This window comes from Apteryx mantelli, chromosome 5 (genome assembly GCF_036417845.1).
Source record: "Apteryx mantelli isolate bAptMan1 chromosome 5, bAptMan1.hap1, whole genome shotgun sequence".
Taxonomy (NCBI): Eukaryota; Metazoa; Chordata; class Aves; order Apterygiformes; family Apterygidae; genus Apteryx; species Apteryx mantelli.
Window position 1 is genome coordinate 32802930 of NC_089982.1, and position 22460 is coordinate 32825389.

The 22460-nt window shown below is 44.9% G+C and overlaps 1 protein-coding gene across 1 annotated transcript in view; it reads right to left on the reverse strand.

The window, feature by feature from the left end:
- Positions 1–22460, reverse strand: part of MAML3 (mastermind like transcriptional coactivator 3) — a 246850-nt gene that overhangs the window by 90956 nt on the left and 133434 nt on the right. Inside the window, exon 2 of the mRNA XM_067297749.1 lies at positions 28–1521. Coding sequence (XP_067153850.1) covers positions 28–1521 — 1494 coding nt within the window. The remainder of the gene's footprint in view (positions 1–27; positions 1522–22460) is intronic.

Genomic DNA, 22460 nt, shown 5'->3' on the forward strand with positions numbered 1-22460 from the left:
CAACAGGTATTGTTTACTCACACTTACCTGACCGAGGGAAGGAAGCGTTGCATATGCCATGGGCTGGTTCATCATTCCTTTCTGCTTCATGATGAGCATGCGTTTCTGTTCCTCGCTCAGGTGCGTCATCTGAGCTTGCATCTGCGGCTGCTGGGACTGCTGCTGCTGTATGTATGGCATCATGGCATTCTTGCTGGGATTGGCCATTGGTGGCGTCATCCTCTGACTCAGCTCAGCATTGAAGTGGGTCAGAGGTTTAGTGTTGCCGTAAGAAAGCATATTGGGCTGTTTGCTTAAGGAGTTTGTGCCCAAGTTATTTGGCTGCTGATTGATCATATTCATGTGATTTTGAGGGAGGTAGTTATTAATTGTGGTCTTCTGTGGATTATTTGCCATAGGAGGCACTATTGGGTTTTGGTTGTTAAAGGCTTGGGGATACATCACTGGACTATTTGGTTTGTCTGCACTGAAGGGTCCTCCATACGGACTAGATGGAGGGCCCACAGGTGACCAGCTTGAGGCTTGATTTGGATGCTGCTGCTGCTGCTGCTTCTGCTGCATGAGCTTAGCTCTTTGCTGCTGCTGTGCTGCCATTTGCTTGAGCTGTTCAGCTGGAGACAAGTCAGCACTAGGTATAGTCACAGGCCCAGGCCCTGATCCTGCCACCGTCACTGCTGCTGGATTCATAAGATAGCCATTTCCAGATCGTGACTGAGTTTGGCCTGGAGTATGGGCCTGGTTGGGAGTTTGAGGTGACTGAACAACACAGTTTGCTGGTGAGCCAGCAGGGATTGGGGCTGCTGGAGCACTGGATACAGAAGTTACACTAGAGGCTGTGGAGACGTTTGAAAATGGAGGACCGGAAGAAGAAGGCCTCACCTGGGGAGATCCTAATGGAACATGAGCAAATGGAGAATGAGATGGATCACTTTTAACACTCGCACTCTCTTGAGTCTCTGTGGCAGGCCTGGAAAATTCCGGATCCTTCTTCTCTTCAAAGTCTTCATTGAACAAATCTTGTATATCATCTTCTGGAACAGTGTTTGCTAGTTCATCTATTAGCTCCTGCCACTCTTGATCATTCAGATTAATGTCCGAGAAGAGCTTGTTCTGATTTGAAAGAGATGTTTCAGAAGTGTCTATGCAGGTAGGGTCATCCAAAGGCTCTTGCTTTAGCTCCTTGTTCTGCAGGATGTTAAAACTATCATCTAGCTCATTGCAACCATTAACTGGGAGCTTTATCTCTGAAAGTCCACCATTTTTACCCAAGTCTTCTAGCCCACTACTGTGAGTCCCGCTGTTCTGCAGGGGTAGGGAAGCTTTCATGTCAAGCTGGTGAAGAGGAGAAACAGCAGGCAAAGGCAAATTATTGGGCAAGCTGTTGATTGCCTCGATGCCTGGTACATCTTTCCGTATCCGCTTGCTGGTTGGAGAAAAGCTGCCATCGCAAACGCCATTCTGCTGTTCTCCATTGAGAGGTGAACGTGCGCCTTCCAACTTCCTTTTTACTGTCTCTTGAAGCTGAAAGCAAAACAAGAGAAAAATAAATTAACCAATTGCACAGACAAAAAAACTGCTGATGAACTCTGTGACAGGTTATTTCCCACCAGGCCTAGTAGTGACAGTAGGTTTTTAAAAACTCTGATTTGGAAGTTTCCTTGATTTCATTCCTACACTTTTGATCAATTTGAGAAGACTGTCTAAAACAAACAAAAGCAACTGCCCCCAAGTAGGAGAATGCAGGCCCACTGGTGCAGAGTTGTAAAATATGTCTGTGCTCTCCAAGCTATCCAGATTTTCTGGAACAAATTGAATATTTCAACTTTGTGGTTCCTAACATGTAGATGAGAGTTTTGTTTTCACAAAATGCTAAGCAATGTCTTCTGAAAGCTTGACTCCTTTAAGGAGTCTTGAATTGGACATTCAAAAAAAATCTTTTGAATTTTCTAGAAGTTTCTTGAAAAATACCAGCAATACAACTAATTGACTGCTTGTATCGAAACATATGTGTTGCTGACACTAAATCTTTTTGAGAAAATTCATTAACATAGTTTCATTTGATTATCTCTCTGTTTTTTGGCTGCAAAACATATTGAGAATCAGTTTTAACTGAGGAAAAAAATAGATCCACCCTAAAAAATAAAAGGCACTTTACATGATGTCAACTCAATCGAATCACAAAAAAGGAAATAACCTGTGTGCTAGGATCTACCATTAAAGATGAACAGACATGATAGTAAGACAAAGCCAGGAAAGCAACCAAATTAGCTGTAATAACTTTATAAAAATAATGCATTAACATGAGCTTTAATTCAGGTTAAAATACGTACAGCAAAGCAATAAAACAACCTAAAATCCTCTCCTACCACACCAAATGCGAAGCCCTCTGCTTATGTACCAGGCTAAAAAAAGCAACCCTCTTTGGCTAAGGTAAAAAACAATAGTGGGGAGGGGAGGAAGCGAAGAGGTCATAACTCTAGTGAACTCCTTCAGGACACACTTGCATCCTTGATATTAGAACAATAGAAGACAAAGTAGTGAAAGATTTTATCAATTTTTGAAGTATTTTTACTGGTATGAAAATCCAGACACTCAGCTCCCACCCCTTCCCTAAGCTAGAGGTCTTCAGCCTTCTTTCTTCCCACAGTCTGGATCCCGTCTGTTTCTCCCATCCCAGAGGGCTAGCTCCCCTTTTATTCCAACTGTAAAGCGGGCAAGCAACTCCAGATCTCGTCCCCATTTTAGTGGAAGCAGGTCTGAGACCTGCCCTCACCCTTCAGCCTTGCGTATGCTCTTCAGTATTTGCTGTGAGGAAAATTCATGAGGGCATGGCCTACGTATGCATTGCTACAGCCCCAGTCAAACACGCATGGGATACTAGCCGGGCATAAGCTATGTGCTGGCTTTCTGCAGAGATGTGACCTTTATAACAAAACAGAAAGGCAAGCCTATGAGTCCCTAAGCAGAACATCAACTTGATTTGTACGGCAGCAGGAGAGCCTTTTCACATGGGAAAGTGATTAACATATCTCTAGGAATCAACAGTGAGGCCCTGTTGGCTTATGTGCCTGAGATTTTGCTGCCTGCTACCCACTGCACAAAGCCAGCACATGCCAAGTGTCCCACAGACCGAAATTCCTTCTCTGCCGGGTTTCTGCCATGCCATACATGCCAGCAGCGCACTGCTCCTTAGCCAGCACTTTTCCTTCCCTGCGAGATGCCTGCGCAGGGCATCAATGGATGAACAGCTGGCATCCGTTGCGCAGGCAACAACGGATGAACGGCTGGCAATCGCACTGAGGTGTCCTTACCCTGCTTCTTTTCCCACTCCCTGGCTTGTGGGAGCGGGGGAACACCAAGGCCAGCAGTTTGCATTGAGAAGTCCCTCTCCCTGCACCACACACCATGACGGGGAACCCCGCTGCAGTGAGGCGGGGGGCAGCAAGGCTGCGAGGCACAGCCTGGAGCATGTTTTGAGACTCCCCACGTGCAAGTCCCCATCACTGGGCTCCCATGCCTCTCCCTGCACCCAACGGCAGCTCTCGCCCCCTTTGATCTCCAGCAAATGCCTTGGGACGGTGCCCTACACATGGCGGCAGATTCACGTGGGAAGGCAGGAGTGCACACACTCCCAGCCCTCTCTTGATTAAAGCCCTGCATATTCATGCTAATCAGCAAGGGTTGGTACAACCACACGGGGCTGTAGAGCGTGGAGTCCCACAGCAAAGGCATCTCCTTGTCATCTCGCCCTGCCACAGGAGCAGCAAACTCTGGTGAGAGGTGCTTACCCGAGGGTGGTAATTGCCTCACCTCTGCCAGTTAACGGTGATGTGGAAGCTAAGTCAACACCCCAGACTGGCATGAAGGAGAAAAATCAGCTCCTGCAAGAAGGTTCATAATATGGCTCTCACCCTCTCTGCTCCCCTCTCCTAAAAACCTGCGTTAAGCTGAATACCCCCCGTATGGTGTTACAGCTCCCTGCTGCTGTGCAACCAGTGTCACTGGCACGCAGCAGGACACCACTGCTGAGCCACCAAGCTCGCCTGGCTGATCTTTACATAACCCTCGCCCAGACCCTGGGGGCAAGCAGAGCCCAACGTGCATGTGGCAATGCTACCACTTCCCAGGTACGAGAGTACAGTCACTTCTGAGTTTCCCTTCTTCACAACAAGGAAAGAAAGAGCACAATCTGGCTTCAAGAGCGAGCGTTCAGCAATGGCTTAAAATAACGTATTTAAGTGTTGTCCCCAGTGGGCCACTCACACAATTTACAGTATTCCATTTTCTCATTTGAGCTCCTAAGCAGTCGTACTAAAAGTGACTATCCCTCTTTGCCTTCCACATCAGAATAGCCAACAAACAGCACGTGAACCAAGACTGCTCTGTTCAACGGACACACAAAAACAGGGTTCAAAGAAATATCCAAAACTTGCTATGGTCCTTTGCCCGGAGTCAGTACAGGCTAAATATTGGGCTACAGTACAGACAGTCATACCAAAGGACCCACTGACAGAAGTGCTTCTAGTCATGAAGAAAAGTTCATACGAGAAAGGACAAACCTTAATTTGTCCTACTTTGTCCCTTACTAGTCAGGGACTAGTAAGAGCGATTATCTCCTGCAAAGCAGAAGAGATTTGACTCCATACATTTAACAACAGGCTGAAGGGATCCCTTACAGGATGTCAGCCAGACTGACATATTTTCAGGTCTTACACCATCTACTAATTTATCCTGAATCCATCACCTTATTCATACAGGAATATTTACCAAAAAATATTAAAACAATCCAGTGTCAAATAACCAACCCTACAAATATCAACTCCTAAAGATTTCCTCATGTTCTGAAACTTGGATGTCCCCCTGTACAAATATACAGTGACTCCAGTGGAAGTAAAAGCAGGCCCAGTACATAAATATTAATAAGTGTGCTTATTTTGTATTACAACAAAAAGCAGCTTTTTAAAATGGAAACTATTTTCCATCAAATATCAAATGTACAGAAATCCCGCATTGTTGCAAATGAAAACAAAATGAAGTCTATTCTAAGTTTGTAGCTCCACATTATTTTCCTACAGAGGTTTTAGGATTTGGGGGGTTACCAGGCACTAGAAAATCTAATCTTTTTTCTTTTCCCTTTGTTTGCTCTTTGAACAATTCTAAGGTAGACAGAAACATAACATGAAAGGTTTATTTGAAGGGAAAATGCAGGATACAAACCTTGGAGGTAGGGAAGCATCTCAGCTCAAGCACTTCAGAGGCTTTGGGGGCCATAACAATAGATGCCTCTCTTCTTTTGGGGATATAACACAGAAATATTCTTGTCAAATTATTTCAGTGCTAATGTTCATTTTCATATCCTGATTTCATTCCTGATCACCATGTCAACTAGTGCATGGCTCAAATATCAGGCACTGACCATATCCTGGGCAAACACCTTACTGCATCCGGATTCCACAGTGTTTTGGACTCAAATCCCAGCACATACCCTTTCCCCTGTAAAAACAATGCCTGAAGTAAGATAGTGTCTTGTAAAGTGTCTTCCATCTCCATGTAAGAAGTAATATATAGCTTGCTCATGTGATTTACAGCATGCATCAAGCATACACTACATTAGCAGCAGCTTAGAGATTTGTATCTAGGAGCAGAAGACTCTTGATGCATAAAATGAAACAAACAAACAAAAAAATTAAATTAACCCCTTGCCAGGCTGATAGGACTTTAGCCATATCCACACGCAATGTTTGGCTGATGGAACTCCGTTTCACAGCAGGTTTCTACTGCAAAGCAGAAGACAGAGTGAAGCAGGACTTGCTTTGATTTATATGCTTTTAGAGAAACTCTTGTCTGCAGAGCAGAAAAAGGTCAAACTTTAGTAGGTTGACTTTTTAAATGACTGTTGATGGGGAGGGTTGGCGGGGGGGGAGGGCTGTGCACGCGAACACGCAGACACACATGGACCCGAATGGTCTAATCTAACCTGTCCTGAAATTTTTAGCAGAGCTGCTTGGACATGCCACACCATACCCAATACATAAACAACAGAGCATCGAGGCCGTCGGCAGAGCTTTCATCTGCTGGGAGAAGCTGCTTCGCTTCATCCCACCAGCAGCAATTCATTTTTCAAAAGAAATTAGACCAAGGTGCTGTTGTTATAGCAACAGTCAGAGCCACTTACACAGCCCCATCCCCCACTCCCAGCCTGCCTTCAGTGGGCAGCTATTTCAATTATGTATAGGGAGTGACCAGGACTGCTGCTGTTTAGTCCTTTTATTGCTCTTTCCAAGAAGAAGAGGGGGAAAAAAAAGCACAGAGACTAAATCCTCTTTCCGCCGGTAGAAGCTGAGCACAATCCACAGTGTTTAACACAGTTCCACTTCTACTGGGCGGGCAGACGATCTGCGAGCCCGGACAAGGAGGCTCTGGTTGATTTTGCAGATGTTTTCATCTACTGGCTACGTAACGGACGTGTTGCACTAACTTTTTCTCTCGTTAGCGCAGCTCCAGCCGTTCCACTTCACGCGCTGCAAGGCAAGAGCGCCAGCTGCGAAAGGCCCGGCGTGCTCCTCTCCGGTTCAAATGACACTCGCTCCGCGCCCTGTGGCACAGCTCTACTCTGTACCTGCCCTCTGGATCCCCGGGAAAGCCAGGACACCAACCCCAGCCCAAAGCCCATCTTCCCAGGGAAGACACAGAGCGATGGTTAGAATATTCTCCTCGCAGCACTTCTGTAACTCGGTCTGTTACAAATAAAAATTGATTGTTTTCATTCCTCATGCTGTATCGTGGTCTGACCCAGCAGCTGTCTGCATTCAGATGGGCTCGAGTTCTCCTCCACAGCAACAACTAAGTCTTGGCCCTCCTGGCACGACTTCTACTTTCCCCACAGTCAGTTCAGCTGTTGCACCACCTCTCCTTCCATTTCTTCCTGAACTTGCCCCTGCTTTTCTTCTCCCTTTTTCTCCTTGAACTTCTCCAGACAGAGCCTGATTTCTCCAGACAGCAAAACCTGTTTTCCCAGGTGCTCACCACTAGCTCTGCCAAACATTGCCCTGACCCAGCCCCTCCAGGCTGCACCGAGCACCCAGCCTTGGGCTCCCTCCTGAAGTTCCTGCGCTGCACCCAAACGCTATTGACAGCTCAGTGAGTGTGCCAGGGTTGCTCTGAAGCAACACTGTGATGCGACAGCTCTCCCAAGCAAAGATGCAACAGCCCTAACCACCATATCTGAAAATCAATAAGGAATAATCAATATCGCCATTTGCACGCCAGCAATTCAGCTTCAACGCATGGAAGAATTCCTCCTTCCTTCCACATCCTTCCTTGCTGGAGAAGTTCAGAAGCTGCCATTAAAAAAGTCAACTGGGGTACAACCACACCTTGTGTGTGAGGGTCTGAAGTCCCTCAGGCTCCGCAGTGGCTTCACAATGCTGCTTGCTGCAGGCGCCCGCAGAGACCGTGGGGAAGAAGGGGGCAGCCTTGCAAAAGCCGCACGGGAGCTGACCTCATGACAGACCCGCGGCCGAGCAAAGCCCAGGTGGGTTACACGCGACCACTTCCAACACACAAAACTATTTCATACCTCAAGCCACTCCCCTCCTACTCAAATTTCTTCACACTGCTGAAAGCACTGCACCAACACTCGCTAACTCACAGGATGAAGCCTGACGTGGCAAATTGATTTTGGATCGCAATTGCTCACTTTAAGCACATGTCATGCTCTTCCACGCTGGGCCTGCCTGCCCAGCTCTTGTTGGCCAGTGCAATGTTTCAAATATACAGGAAATTCACATTGTGAAATCTGTTTGAAGTTGGTAAAGTCTCAACCTGTCAACCTAGCCAGGAACCTGCTTGATGCCGCAGGTTCACGGAGTAACTTCAGTTTAATGAACGAGGTCAAACCTTTGCCTGTGATCCATCCTGCTAGGGGCTACTGGGGCTCCCATCGCCAGGTTTTTGGCAAACAATCCTCAGAAGAACAAACTGAATCCTGTTAACACTAAGAAGTAAAACATGCTCAGGGCACCTGTTAGACCTGCAACGGCTAACAGGGAGGCAAACGCTCTCCTGCCTCGCGTTTTAGCCGGGCTGCTCTGACAGAAGAGCCCCTGTTCACACAGCTGTTCAGCTGCAGGGCCGGGGAGCCCCCAGGGGCGCAGGGCTCTGCCGCTGCCGCCCCTTCTCCGGCCACACAGTGGGTGCTGGATCGCACCGCGAGGGCAAGCTGAGGACGGGGACAAACCGCTGTGAAAAACGCAGTGGAAGAGAGCAACAAGGTGACAGCACCGGCAAAGTCAAACCAGGCAAACGCCATGAGTCCAGCTGCCCTCGACCAGCAAGAGAAGGATGCTACTGCAAGCGGCTGCAGGCACATGCTCTCGTCAGAGCACTGAGAGAGAGAGCGAGAGAAGGGAAAGAGGCAAATTTCTGTAGGGATGGGAAAGGGAAAAAGAGAAAGGTCTGCATCAGTAGCCCCTCACAACACTTGGCTCTGCCTGATCACAGTGCAGACATATTTTCACTGCAGACTGAAGAAGTTTTGTACTTCCATTGCTCAAGTTGTATGATAAAAGAGAACTTCCAGCTCTGTGCATATTAATTTCATCAAAAAAAAAAAAAGATAAGCATCTATACTTTTACTGGTATTTGTTGCACTCTTTTAAGCCACTCCATTACATTGCTGTATAAAGGACATTTTCTATTGTAGAAATTAACAGAGTGGAGAATACCTAGCTAATGAGGCATGCAGGAGGGAAGAAATACATACAAAATATACAAATAATATACAATATATACAAAAAATGCCAACTATGCTGCTCAAACTGTATATTTCTAGAACAGACTGAGAAAAAGTGTGATCATTCTGAAACAGATGTGCAAATATCTTATAGCGCAATCCTATTTTGCCTTCAAAGTATTCTCGTTTCATAATTTGTTTTTTTCTCTCCCCCTCTACCCAAACTCCAGCTAAAATGAGAATGCAAACACACTAAGTAACATGCTTCTGAGGAGACTTGGAAAGTGCAGTGTCCCTGGGGAAGCTGCTGAGTAAAATACAGGCAACAGATGCAATTAATTTTCTCAGTACAAAATTATTGGCAAGTTTAACTGGACTTCAGAGCACAAATTATTTCGTGGATGAAATGTTGTCAAATAGCCTTCCTGCTTGCACGTATGAGCTACGTAGCTTCCTCCTCTTTTAGGTCCATCCAATTTAATCCTAGTTTAGCCCCAATGGGTAAATACTGGCAAAGCAGTAGCCTGATGGCTTACGGAGCACCTGCATTCCTGTTTGTGCAAAAGTCTTAACGAAGGTGCTAAAAGCCTGAGAGCTAAACTACTTAGCTGGCAGTGCCTGCTCCTGTCTCTCACACAGAACAGCTGAGCTACGCTCTCCCCGCAACTGTCCTCGCAGACGGCAGGAGCTACATTTTCAAAGCATGTTATGAGGATTTAGTCAGGCAGGCTCTAATTGACTTGTCTGGGAGTTGTGCTGATAAATCCTCACCCTTTGAAAAAATACCCCAATCTGCTTTGCATCTGGACAGGAGAGAAACTAGTGATAAAAAGCAGACACTGCAGATTATTAAAGCTATACCTCCTGAAGAACTCCGGCAAACCAGGGTACAAAGGAAATGCAGCAACTTCCTGTGTTTTAAACTAAGAAGCAGCAAAACAATATAGGATATGCTAGTTTCTGCACCAGAGCTACTCCTTCACTGCTCCAGATTTCTTTAAGCTGCATATGAGACCAGAGAGTCTCCTGGGGAAAAATCTTGCCGTGATTCATCCTTGGATGAGCATGAGTCCTGGCAGGCCAGTGCTGTGTGCCGGTGCCACCCTGCCCGCGAGCGAGGGGGCACTCCAGCTGGGAAACTCGGTGCTCTTGCACTCAGCGAAGGAGCAGCGCGCTCCCTGATCCAGCCTCTGCTTCCTGGGGCAGAATTTGCTCCTTATCCTTGAGGCACCGGTAGAATATGAGCCACTGTCAGAGCACTGCAGAATCCACAGACTAAAATCTTGTCTAACTGCTACAAGGGAAGAGCCTTTCCTATGTTTAGAGCAAGAAATTTATTTTCCAGTTGGGTGCAAAATACTGCTATGATGCATATTAATCAAGATATATATATATAAAAAATTAATAATAATATAAGACATCATAATAATCAAGAATATTCTCAGAGACACTCCAGAGAAGGAAAAAGAAGAGACAAGGGAGGGTGGAGGTACACATACCAGTACTTCTCTGATCACACTGTTGGTTTCTGTGGACTGTAAGCTTTCCATTCAACCAGTTTTAGGGAAGCCTGGCTAGTGTATGATCTCTAGAGGGCTAACAGCAAGCTATCAGAAGGCCGAATTCAGAACTGGTATGGCTGGCCCCCATTCATTTCACTGGTATGTTAACTCCCAATAAACACTACCTCAGGTTAACATGCTTACTTATTCCTTACTCACAGGGAGTAGCATTAGGGGTGGGCTCTTCCGTTTCCTCAGAACAACATGGGAGAAGTAACTCGAGTGATTCTTTCACACTACTAAGTTCTAGTTCATGCTTTTAGAAACAGTGTTTGATATCATCAGAAAAGGAAGGGGATGAAAGACAAACAGTACATATAGTACACCTTTTCAAGCCCACACATTTTATTCATGCTCTTGGGGATAACATCACCATAAAATAAACTTTCATTTGAAAATAATTTAAGATCAAAATTAACATATTTTCACAACTAACACACACAAAAAAGAAAATTTTTCTGAATTGACAATAGGACAAGTTATGCTTCTGTGCTGCAAACAAAATGGGGAATATACTCCAGACCAGGCCTCCATAAAGCCTTCTTCCTCTTCCCCAGTTGTCCCTTGCATCTCACCTGTGCAGTTTGTCTGAGGATGTAAGTGACTGGAAGATTTATTTGCAAGCACAAATACATTTAAGGGGTCTGGGCTATCTAAGTACAGGTTAAACAAGTTAAAAGTGCAGTAGGTGTTGCAAAGGAGACCTAAACATGGGCAAAACAGAAAAATATTCTTCTGCATGCAAATGGAGTTACACTCAATTTTTTCAAAGTCCTAATTCTCATTACGCTGCAGAGCCATGTGCTTTGGGGAAAGGAAAGAAAAAGAATAAAGACTGGACAGATGAGCCTGAACGCAAAAGTGTGCTAGGGTATGGGCCATGAAAAAAATGAATGAAAATTCTAAAATGGAAAAGGCAGCTGGAAACATCCATGATGAATCAAGCTTTTCCTTTCATCCAAATTGTTCCCTAATCACTACAATAAACTTGATCCAGCTCTAGGAAAGAAGAGTAAAGCTAGAACTACTTGTTTGCCTTGCCTTTTCATATCTATTTAAAAGTTTGCATACAGCAGCAGTTTTGTAAGACTCCTTCACAAAACCTGTGATCCTAAAGCACAAACATGAAAGGTGCTGAAGCCATCAGCTCCCATTAAGTTCACTGGGAGTTAGGGGTCCTTACTAGCCAATAAGATTAGCTGTTATGTGCCAAAATTTCTTCAGAGTCAAACAGAGTTGAAGTCTGATGAAACAACTTTGTTCTTTATATTCCGTTTTGCTTTCAGTACAAGTTATAGCCAGCACTGCAAAAAAGATTGCAGAATCCTTGAAGATCTCTGAAGACTAAAGGAGTCAAAGGATCGCACAGGATGCCCTAGACATATTCTGAATTATTCTGAGCACAGTTTGAGAGCTATTTGCCATGGGCTAAAGGCCAGACAGCACTGAACAGCACTTTTGCCCTAAATAGGGGCAAGCAAACCATACAAACTTAACTTCTTTGTTGCCTCAATACCTTCACCTCAAACTGACCTTGGGTCCCACAGAGGTATACAACAACTGCTAATGGAAAAGTACTTGTATGGTCTCCCAGACCTCAGTGATTATCATAGTCGCAGACTCCCAAGGCTGGACCTGCTGTGTGGAGCAAACTGCAAATGTATCATTTAAGTCTATTGAAGAACCATAAAATAGAAGAAAAGAGATTTTAAGTAAATCAAAGCCCTGATTCAGCAAAATATTTAAGCACATGCTTCACCTTGTGTGCACCCTAAGCCAACGAATTAAAATCCACAGAATCATATATGCACTGAAAAACTTCACCAGACTGGGAACTGAGCAAAGGTCTTTCCTTCCCCGTTTCATCTACAGCAGCTGCCTCTACCCCAGCAAAAGCCTCTTCCTCTCTCTCCCATTGCTAGCCTGACTACACAAAAACAGTGTAGTTGATTCATATATGTGCACTGGTTTCATGCTTCCCCAACGGACAGGTCCCAGTGGGGATGCACCCTTTTACAAACTGGTGGATCTCCTTCTGCTCCCTCCCTGTGCATATCAGGAGCACCCCGGGAGGAGAGCGGCCATGGGAAATCTGCCAGAGCAAGCTGCACGGCTCGCTCCTGGCACGCGTGCCTCCCGCAGTGCTGGGTGGACTATTTCTCACAGAGCCCCCAGTACCTTCCTCAACAGCATGAATGAACATTTGCTTGTCACATGTTAATGATGTCCTACGTGGGCATAGGTATGGTATATGTTCCAGTGCAGGGGAATGGGCTGCAAGGCTTCTAGTAAAAATGGTTGCCAAGAGCATATGCCACTACCAAATAAAAAAGAATATCTTCTGGCCTAGAGCCCTCTTTCTGTTCATGTGTGTTTGACCCTAAGAAAAAGGTGCCTGAGACCAATCTAAATGAACTACTCTGACAGGCTGGATATGAGGTGCTACCTGTAAGTTAAATGCCCCAACAGTAAGCAGTGTCTTGTGAATAAAAGTCCAGTGCTCACCTGCTGCTAGTTTGTAGATACCTCATCACCAGTTTCTTATCATTGAATAGTTTTAGAAGAATGTTAGCCACTAGTAGGAAGAAACCACATCCCTACCTTTGTGACCAATACCAGTACACCTATTTATAAAGCCTCCCGGTGCTACTTGGAGCTTGTCCAAAGCAACACTGTGTCCCACCCAGAGCACAGCAGCAGCCTGTGCAGGGGAATTCCTCAGGTTGCTAGCTGTTGTGAGGCTGAACTCATAGTAGCAATGGCAGGAAAAGTTTGCAAAAGTCCCTAAGGCCCATAAGGCTTCAAGATGTCTCCCTACAAACTTAAAAGATGACCAGGTAGATGACCAGGTAGTCGACCAGGTAGTCAGTGCCAACCAAGTCAAACTCGCAGTTCTCTGTGGCTGTGCACCAGAATACCAACAGCCAGTTTTATCTTTTCATACATTTTGAAAACAACCCCTTAAAGAAAGGAGCTGCAACTCAAAGTGTTACATATGTCTGTACGTGCCCATTGAGCACACAACATTTTTTTACTTTTTCCATTTGTTGGCAAGAATAATCCCGGTGTGTATTTTCCACATTTGCACACATAGCTACTGCCCATCATATTCACATGGGCTTTCATCTCAGAGATGTATGTGCACAAAGCACATGTTAGTGGCTAATCCAAATTAAATTTAGCTTTCAAGTCCCATTCACCACTGAGAGCTTGTGCCTTTAACAGTGTCAAATAAACACACAAAGACAAAAGAGCATTTTCTATTGTTAGATGCTCTAGGTAAACAAGATCTCAGGCTGAGTCACTGAGAGTGGTACAGTTCTTTACTAAACCCCTTGGAGGCATGAAGCACAAGATACTATAGTTAGCTGTTAGATAAGCCATAGAAATGCACCATAAACCAGCTGTGCATTCACATAATGGGCTTCCACTGATTTGATTTTCCTTCTTAAAAGACTTTTCATTCTTTCTCCTGTTCTAAAGTGATAAGCCACCTAGCACTAAGGGCACTTTTAATTTGTTAGTCTGCAGATAAAGTGCTTGTGGGCTATTATGAGAACTGTGTGGATTTGGGTCTTATAAAAAAAATAGAGATGGGCTAAATCTAAAAAAGAAAAAGAAAACACATTTATGTTGAAACAAATACAAACCATCACTTAGCACCTAAGTCATGTCTGTCATCCAGATGCAAACACAGAAATTAGACCGCTGCTTTTCACATCAGAAATCAGAATGTGGAGCTTGCCAAAAGTTGTATGTGAAGTCAGTGTCGGGGCTAGAGTAGGACTCAAATCTCCCCAATCCTGTGCCCTGCCAATGGGAATATAAAATATCTTCTCAGATCAATAGGCTCTCTTACTTCTCTTTCTTTTCTTATTCAGGAGAGAAAAAGAAACTGAACAGGAGAGAGCCCAGGAACACCTGTAGGTGCCATAAGAAGGTTGCAGGCAAGAACAAGTCGATTCACTGCAGTCATAAGGATGGGATTCATATCCCCTGTGCTAGGCTGAGATAGGAATGAGCTAAATCATGCTCGAGAACTGTCTCTTTCTTTTCACCGACCTCGAAGGGAGTCTAGGTAACCAGCTTGGAGAGAGGCATCCAGAGTCGGATGCCTGCATCTGGAGCCACCCCAAGCCACAACGCTATTTGCCCAGTCACAATTAGGGCACTAATTACACGCTGTTGTAGTTGACATCTGTGTCTCATAAGGAATCTTGTCTGTCCTGGCCGAGCCCTTCCCCCACTTCCAGAGGCTTCAGTTTTGTCCCACTAAACTCTAAGAAAAAACTTTAAAGTCTTCATAGTTTGGCCTGTAATTATGACATTTGCTCTTGGAAAGAATCTCACTTTCTTGTAAGGCCAAGGAAAACAAGACTGTGCAGATACAAGTTCTTGCTTAGTTGCCTACAGAATAAATCACTTCTGCATTTTTTAAAAAAGGCAAGGAGAGGTACATACCAGGAGGGACTGTGAGTTTACATTACAGATAAATCATTGTAGTGTTAAAACCATGGTCTAAGTATGGTCTAAGCAAGGTCTATATATATAGAGAGAGAATATTTTTAACTAGACACACTGATAGTAGGGAATATAGGCAAGCTTTGGGGTGAGTAAGTACTTCTTTATTAAATAACCACTGTAGTAACATTAATAACAGCTTTGACAATGAGCAAGCATGCTTAAGAAAATGATGGAAGATCATGCAGGTACCAGGCATATAGAATTGTGTGCAAATCTGCTCTGTGAGAGTTTCCCACAGTATGAAAGTCTGTTTTAAAGGAAATTAAATGGGCAGCAGGTTGAATTTTTTTCCAAGGACTATTTACAGTACTCTTTCATTTTTCCTTCCTTCTTCTGAGCTTTTCAAAACTGTCAAATGAAAACAAGGGCCTGGCAATTAGCATATTTCAGAATTACATTAAGGGTCCAGCTTTAAAATGCACAGCTGCCCAAGAGTAGCTTTTTACAATGCTGGGAGGAGGACACAAGGCCAAGAACCAGCCTTGCAATTTTCTGGGTCTGGTGTTACAGGAAGGATTTGCAGACCATGGTCTCAGTCTGTCTGGGGACAGCAAGTCACTTGTTTTGTCAAAAACAAAGCTGTCTGGTATTGCCAGACTTCAAATTCAGAACTGCAATAACCCTATTAGAAGCATTCAACACTGCAAACGTAGTGGCTTTTACTGACACATCAGTAAAGTAGTGGCAGCCTTTTCCTCCCTGCTAACAAGAAAGGACTGCAATGCTTGAAATGAGAGCAGATCTTTTTCCCTTGATGTGTCTCTGTACAGCAGCATAAGCTACCCATGCATGTTCTCTCAGGACAGGGCCTGGAAATGCTACCAGATAGCAAGACACTAAGTGGGCACTGCGTGAAGGGCTCCTCCACGAGATTTAGGGGATACGTCCCGGCAGAGAACTCAGCCGTGCACAGTGCCCCTCCTGGGAATGCCATCTCTCTGAACAGCCTCTGACTAGTAGAGCTTAAAACTAAAGAGATTCAGGCTCTCCCAGGGAACCGTACCGACTCTCCTCTCAGGTCCAGCACAGCAGGGCTGCCTGTGCAGTGTGGGATCTCCCAGCTCACACTCCAATGTCCCTTAGAAAATGCAGGCAGGCAGGAGGCTCCCGGGATAAAGCTGCTCAAGTGCTCAAGTGCTGCTGCCCCGTGAGGGGCTAAGAGCTACAGCCGCTCCCTGCCTCCTCTGCTTTCCCATAGCTCTGCTGCTCCCTGAAGCTCTCATCTGGGTGGCAGCAGCCATCAGAGGAGGCTATGAAAAATGGGTGGCAAACTAGCAAGGGTGGCAGCAGCTGTGTGCGGTGAGGAGAGGCTTTGGGGAGCTGGGTATGAAATGCACATCAGGCACCTGGGGAACATTTGCTCCCCCATTACCTACTCCAATCTGTCTTCCTCTCCTGTCACCATGTCCCATATTTTTACAGTTCAAATCTGGCAGCCTCGCACATAAGTTATCTGACTGCTGAAGGGAAAGTGGCTCTCTGGTGTCAGCCTTCCTTCGGGCAGTTACAAGGCCTTCCAGGCCTCTACTGCTCCTGCTTGCAGTGCATATTCTGAGATCATCCTCTCCCCATCCATCCGACTGCTTTCTTCCCAGCTCTACTGATGCTTGCAGGTCCTGAAAAAGCCATGAGAAAAGGTGACCTCATTAGCTGATACCTCAAAAATTCAATTGGAGCCGGGTGTCCATCTCCTCCAGCAATTCTCAAATTCACAGGCAGGAACTGCTTCCAAAAGTAAATGCAAGAGGAAGTAATGGTAGCACTGTGCAAGCAGGAAGCCCAACAACCCCTTCCGTTGCACGGCAAGAGCGCTCCCTGACATCCGCCGGGGTCCTGCTCCACAGCAGTCCCACCTGGAGACTCAGTCATGGCATGCTTTGGTCCAGCCTGTGTAACTGTGGTATCTACTTGCAGACGACAAAGCACGGGTGTGAGGAGATGCTGATGGGCACCCAGGGCTTGTTCCAATGTGGTGCCTGGATGCAGCACACACATCTGAAAGACATTTTTGGGCTTAGACCATTTGAGACATAAGCTGAATACGCTACAACGTGTCAGCCTGGAAAACAGGTAACCATTGGGAAGTAGGACAGAGGCCTACACAATCATCAATGGTACACAGAAGGTGACTAGGGAGCAATAATTCACAGTTTCTCACAAAACAAGAACTGATGTGACCCAGTGAAAGCAATCAAGCAGTCCAAAACAGCAAATGAAAGGATGTCCTTTTTCACTCAACACACAGACATGGAAGTTACTGCTGTGGGATGTTGTGGATGCCAAAAGGACAAATAAGTTTGAAAAGGTCTCCAAGAAATTCCTGGGAATTTAGGTGCATCAGCAGCTATTCAACAAGGATGTGACCGCAGCTCCTGCCCCAGGAGCAGTTCTTGCACCCTGGGGCTGGGACACAGGAAGATACGTCAGTGAAGGCTGACTGGGGGTTGCTGGGTGTTTTACGCTCCACTTACTCTGTTGGGCAGAAGATACTGGGCTACATGCACCTTTGATACAATGCAGCACAACTGTTTTTGTATCTACAATGTCTGCAGAAGAAAAGCTACTTAGAAGCTTTTTAATAAAACAAACAAACAAAACCCTCTACCAGTTCTTAAATGTTCTAGTTCTGAAGCATTTCGATGATAATATATGACTCTATAAAGCTGAAGCTATACAATGCCAAGTGGTACAACCGCATTTCCAGTGGTCCTTAAATAAAGATGAGTCTGTGCAGGAATGGTCAGAATTGGAAGCTCTTGCTTAATTGCTTTTTTAATATGGCCAGACTGTGGTCATCCTATGAAAGATAAACAAATGAACATATTTTCTCCTCTTCTCCTGCTCATCATTCCCCACCCTCAAAAAAACCCAACTCTGACATAACTACGAACTACGTATCTTATTTTGAGTTCCTAAAGAGTATTACTGGAATTCAGTTTTTAAATGGAGGCACTGTGATAAGTGTCACACCAAACAAGAGGAGGCCTAGGCAGGGGATTTTAGCTGTTGGTTTCTCTAGGGGTCTCAACATTCTTTGTTAGGAGAACTCATAAAATAATCTTATGAATTTCCAGGGCATACAATATAAATAACATATATCATTTCATTCACAGAGTGGGTATCACAGAGAAAGGCCACAGAGAGAAAATGAAAGACATGAGGGGGAGAAGCAGACAAGGGAGCCTTGAGGCTAAACGCTTCAATCTGCCAAGAGTCCTGATGTGAACCACAATGTTGCGTACACAAAATCAGCCATGCTGGAGAACAGATCAGCTAGATCACAGATAAAAAGTCACAGCACTGATAGACACTTAAGAAAAGTTGAATTGTCATGATACTGAAAATGTATTTTCTCTGCTTTATATACATAAAGGTATCCTCTCAGAAAAGATAATCTAGTTGTAGTTGTATAAACAGGCAACTTACTAAATTGTTGAAAATATATAAATACATGGAGATACATAGTTATACAAAGGAACTATTTGTCCTTTTTCCTAGCTTTCTTTATTTTTCACATATGATGCCATGACTCAAATAAACTCTGCATTAATTTTGTATATAAAAAGATAGCAAAATTAATCTATTTTTAAGAAGAAGAAGAAGAGGGGGAAAAAAATCAATCTCCCTGGCAGAACTTGAACTCCATTCCTCAGAAAGAGTGGTTTCACCACTGGAGGGCTCCAATATTGTTCCATGAAAATAAAAGAAAGTTTACTGGGAAGGATAAACTCAAAACAAATAGCCTGGGCAATAAAGTTCAAACATAGCATGCAGGCTGAACCAAAATCTATGGGCTTGCAAGGATTTCATAAGAGTAAAAGCTAATTTAACTGTTGTTTTGCTCTTGTAACACAAAAGGGGTTGAAGGAGAATGATTTTTTTACAGTTTGGCTATAAATGTCTTCTTAAATAGAGCATCTATTAAGATGATTTTGTATGCAATATTAGAATGATTAGGTGTTTTCAGAGAAGCAAAAAACAGAGGTTTCATTGGTACATAATGTTAGTAAAACACTCTGCCACATGAAAGTGCTGCAGAATACAACAGATCATAAGCACAGGGAGGAGAGTGTGCTGTAGAAATTTCTCACTTTTTTTTTTTTTGATAAATCATTATTGGGAGTTGTCATTTATTTTCTAGGGGGATTTATATGTACAGATATATAAAGTCAAGGAATAAGTGGCCCTAGAATTAACTGGTATGTATATTTTCCCAGTAACCTGATGGCCAAGATTTTACCAGAAAAATGCATGTGGTCTTGCAGAAGCCAGTATGGGCATTGATGTCAGCTGATAAGCTAATGACTGCAATGCTCCAGTTAAGGATAAAACAAAAGCTATTTCAGTACAGAAGCATAAGAAAAAGTATTTCAAACATCACTTCTATCTACAAACTTACAGAAGTAAGCAAAATACCAAAGTACCCCAGCACTCCCCAACTCGCCCTGTTATGGGGAAAAACAAAAACAAAAAAATAATCCTGGGCTGAGATCTTGACCACTGAAGTTTCACACTGAGACAAATTTTACAGCTGAGTTAAGCACTCCTGAAAATAAAGGAGGTTTATTAGAAATACTGAAAGATGCTAGTGGGTACTATGATAAGCCCAACAGAGCACTGTTCTTGTTTGATGAAGTGTACTGTATTGGGCTGATGCACAGAACATCGTGGTTTGCTGGCACTTTACCCTGCACACTCTATTTTTTCCACTTCTTCAACGTAAAGGGAAAAAGAAAAAATAGCTTGCTTAAAATATTCCTGCCGCTCTCTCATAGTCCCTTCCTCCAGCACATCACATGTTAATGCCAATCTGCTGGGAGACTGCAATTCTAACATAATGAGATATTAATGAGCTTTGCACATGTCCCTAGTCGCAACAGTTCCCCCCCGCTCATTTCTCACAAACCTGCAGAGATGCTTTGCTTGTTTTCCTGACACTGCATTTGTGTCTCCCCCATCCTGCCCCCCCAAGCAAGCCCTGCTGTACCGTTCACCCTAAGCTGCCAGCACTAAAGAGCATCAAATGGGCTGGCACTGTCTTGTTTCCTGGCCTAATGGATGCTTGTTTAAACACTGGAGCTGTTTGCATTGCTGTGGCTCACTGCATGTTAAACACAGTCCTCTGAAACCCTACGCCAATCCAATAAAGGTATCAGCAGTTCAGCGTGGGGAGGCAATTACTATAAAGTCCCAAGTGTGCCTTCTAAGCTCAAGGAAGGAAAATTTGATCGAACAACTAAAAGCAAAATCTGATTCGGCTCAGCATCACGTGGAGGACACAAGGTTTAACTGCAGCCAGGCCTATGGAGGGCAGGAGGAAATCAATGGATGAGCCAGGGAGAGCAACTGCACATTGTTAAAAGGGCTTTAAGCTGGCCTGTTAGCAATGCTGTCTCGGCTGCCTTCGCAGAGGCACCTCCTCCCCCTTCTTCTATATGTCAAGGTGTGCTGTCATCTTCTTCTTCTTTTTAATGATATGCTGCCAATTTCTTCTCACCCTTCATCAATTCTTGAAACAATTCTCTTCTGGTAAAGGACCTTTCCCTGTGCAAAGTCATTGTCATATCAAAGGGGAAGTACTACACAGGAACAGCAATGACAGAGGGCTGATGCCGGCCAAAAAAAGATCTGTGCTTCATTGAGAGAGAAAAAAATCCAAATCTCAGGCTAATGATAGTCAATATTTCAATGGATCAGCTCTTTACCTGGGTGAGGGCAGAAAATCAAGGAAGGAAGAAGCTGCATTTCAATTCATTTAATCCATAGAAACAAAGGTTCTTTAAAATGTTCTGCTTCCTCTCCTTTTAAGTGAGGGCTAAGGAGATGGGGGAGGGAGGGAATGTTTCCTTTTTATTCTTTTATTTTTTTTTAATTTGAACAGCTTCAAAACGATGGCCTCCCTCGGAAGGCAGCTGATGCAAACAATGTGGAAAGTTTTCTAAGTGCTTGCCACAGCCACAGCTACCACCAGGAGCCTAGGAAGGGGGATTTGCCACACCATATCAGACCACTGAGCCATTAAGCCTGGCACCGTGCCCCTGGCAGCGTCCCACACCTCGGGCTGCAGTGGGGGCTAAACCCCTCCTCCTGCATCGACAGGGCAGGGGAGGGATGGTGTGCCCGGCTGGAAATCAGGGGAAATCTTGGAAGAGGAACCTGCCCTCCCCAGAGCCAAATCTCCAACCCCTGTGGGCTGAATTCACTTTACAGAGCAACGAGGCAGGCAGTGCAAAACTCAGATCTGCCTGCGTACAAAGCCATCCATCACCGCCCTGGCTAGGGCTAGCATTTGGCTAATGGGCTTAAGGATCGAGCTGTCCCTTCAGAGCACAGTTCTCGCGGGTCAGAAATGCGGTGTGATCCTAAGCGCTGCAGGCTGGAAGGTAGAGGGCTGCGCCAGTTGACCGACTACTGATGGATAAACGTCCCGGTGAACTGCAGGCACGCCGCTCTGGAGGCACTGCCATCCCCAGTGCTGGAACGAGCAAGGCAGGGAGAGGAAGCATCTTCTAATTTTAAAAAGGGGTGCCTGAGGGGAGAGAGTGTTTCCTTACTCGTTTTTACAATTTTTAAAAAACTTGTGGGGAAAGATGGGGTTAATCCCCAGATCTCACCTTGCCTGCTCTGGAGCTGCCACCCCCTGTGGACTCAAAACTCCACAGAGGCAACAGGATGTCACTGGCAGCAGCCTGCGTACAGCTAGTTAAAGAGTGACTGCCTGATGGGTGTTTTGACAGAAATTAGGGGCTTTCAACCAAGAGGAAAAATGTTGGGAAACATCTGGTTTTTCTGTTTTTTTTTTTTTTTAAAAAGCACCCACAGTAACTTTCCTATTTTCAGTTTTGTAACAAAATACAAACAAACAAACAGCAGTTGTTTTCATCGGCATCCCTTGCCAGGCTGGGGGAGGGAGGAAGAGCCGGAGACGTGATGTCTAGGTAAAGGGGGAATCCTTCCATGTCCTGCGCTCTGGCTAGGACTTTGACCCTGGAGATTTACTTTCCACAGAAAGCACCTTACAACAAGGATTGCTACTAAGCGGAAAGGGCAAAGAGCAGTGTCCTCAGGGCTGGAGCAATGCAGCAGTCAGAGCTGACCGATACCAAAACAAACAAGATCCAGGCTGTCTTGAAAGCATCAGACCCAGAGAGCCCCGAGAGACTCTTGTCACATTACAACTCCTTCCCTCTCTTGAAGCCGAGACTACTGCTTCTATTAGGGCTTGAAAAACCCGCTCACCTACTCGCCAGTGGTAAGTGGAATGATTTCCTGATGAGACTGGGGAAGGATGTGGCTCTTGAAATGGTCAGCTTCTGCAGAATCTAGCCTTTAATTTAAACAAAACAAAACAAAAAATCTGGCCCTTGTGGCTGCACAGATAACTTTTCAAATGTGACCCACTGCAGTGCTGTGTTTCTGAGGCTGCAGCCAGGCTGCTCCTGTTGTCCCCAAGAAGCAGCACAGCGAAATCAATAAGACTCATTAATGATAATCAGTACCCTGTGGGCAACAGCAAAACTGACAAGAACCCTGCCAATTCTGCCCTTCTGCCTGTACTTGGGGAAGCTCTGATTGACAGCACAGGTAGATTTCCCACTTGCTTGCACTGGGGAGTGAGAGGAGGTTGCAGGCTGAGTGCT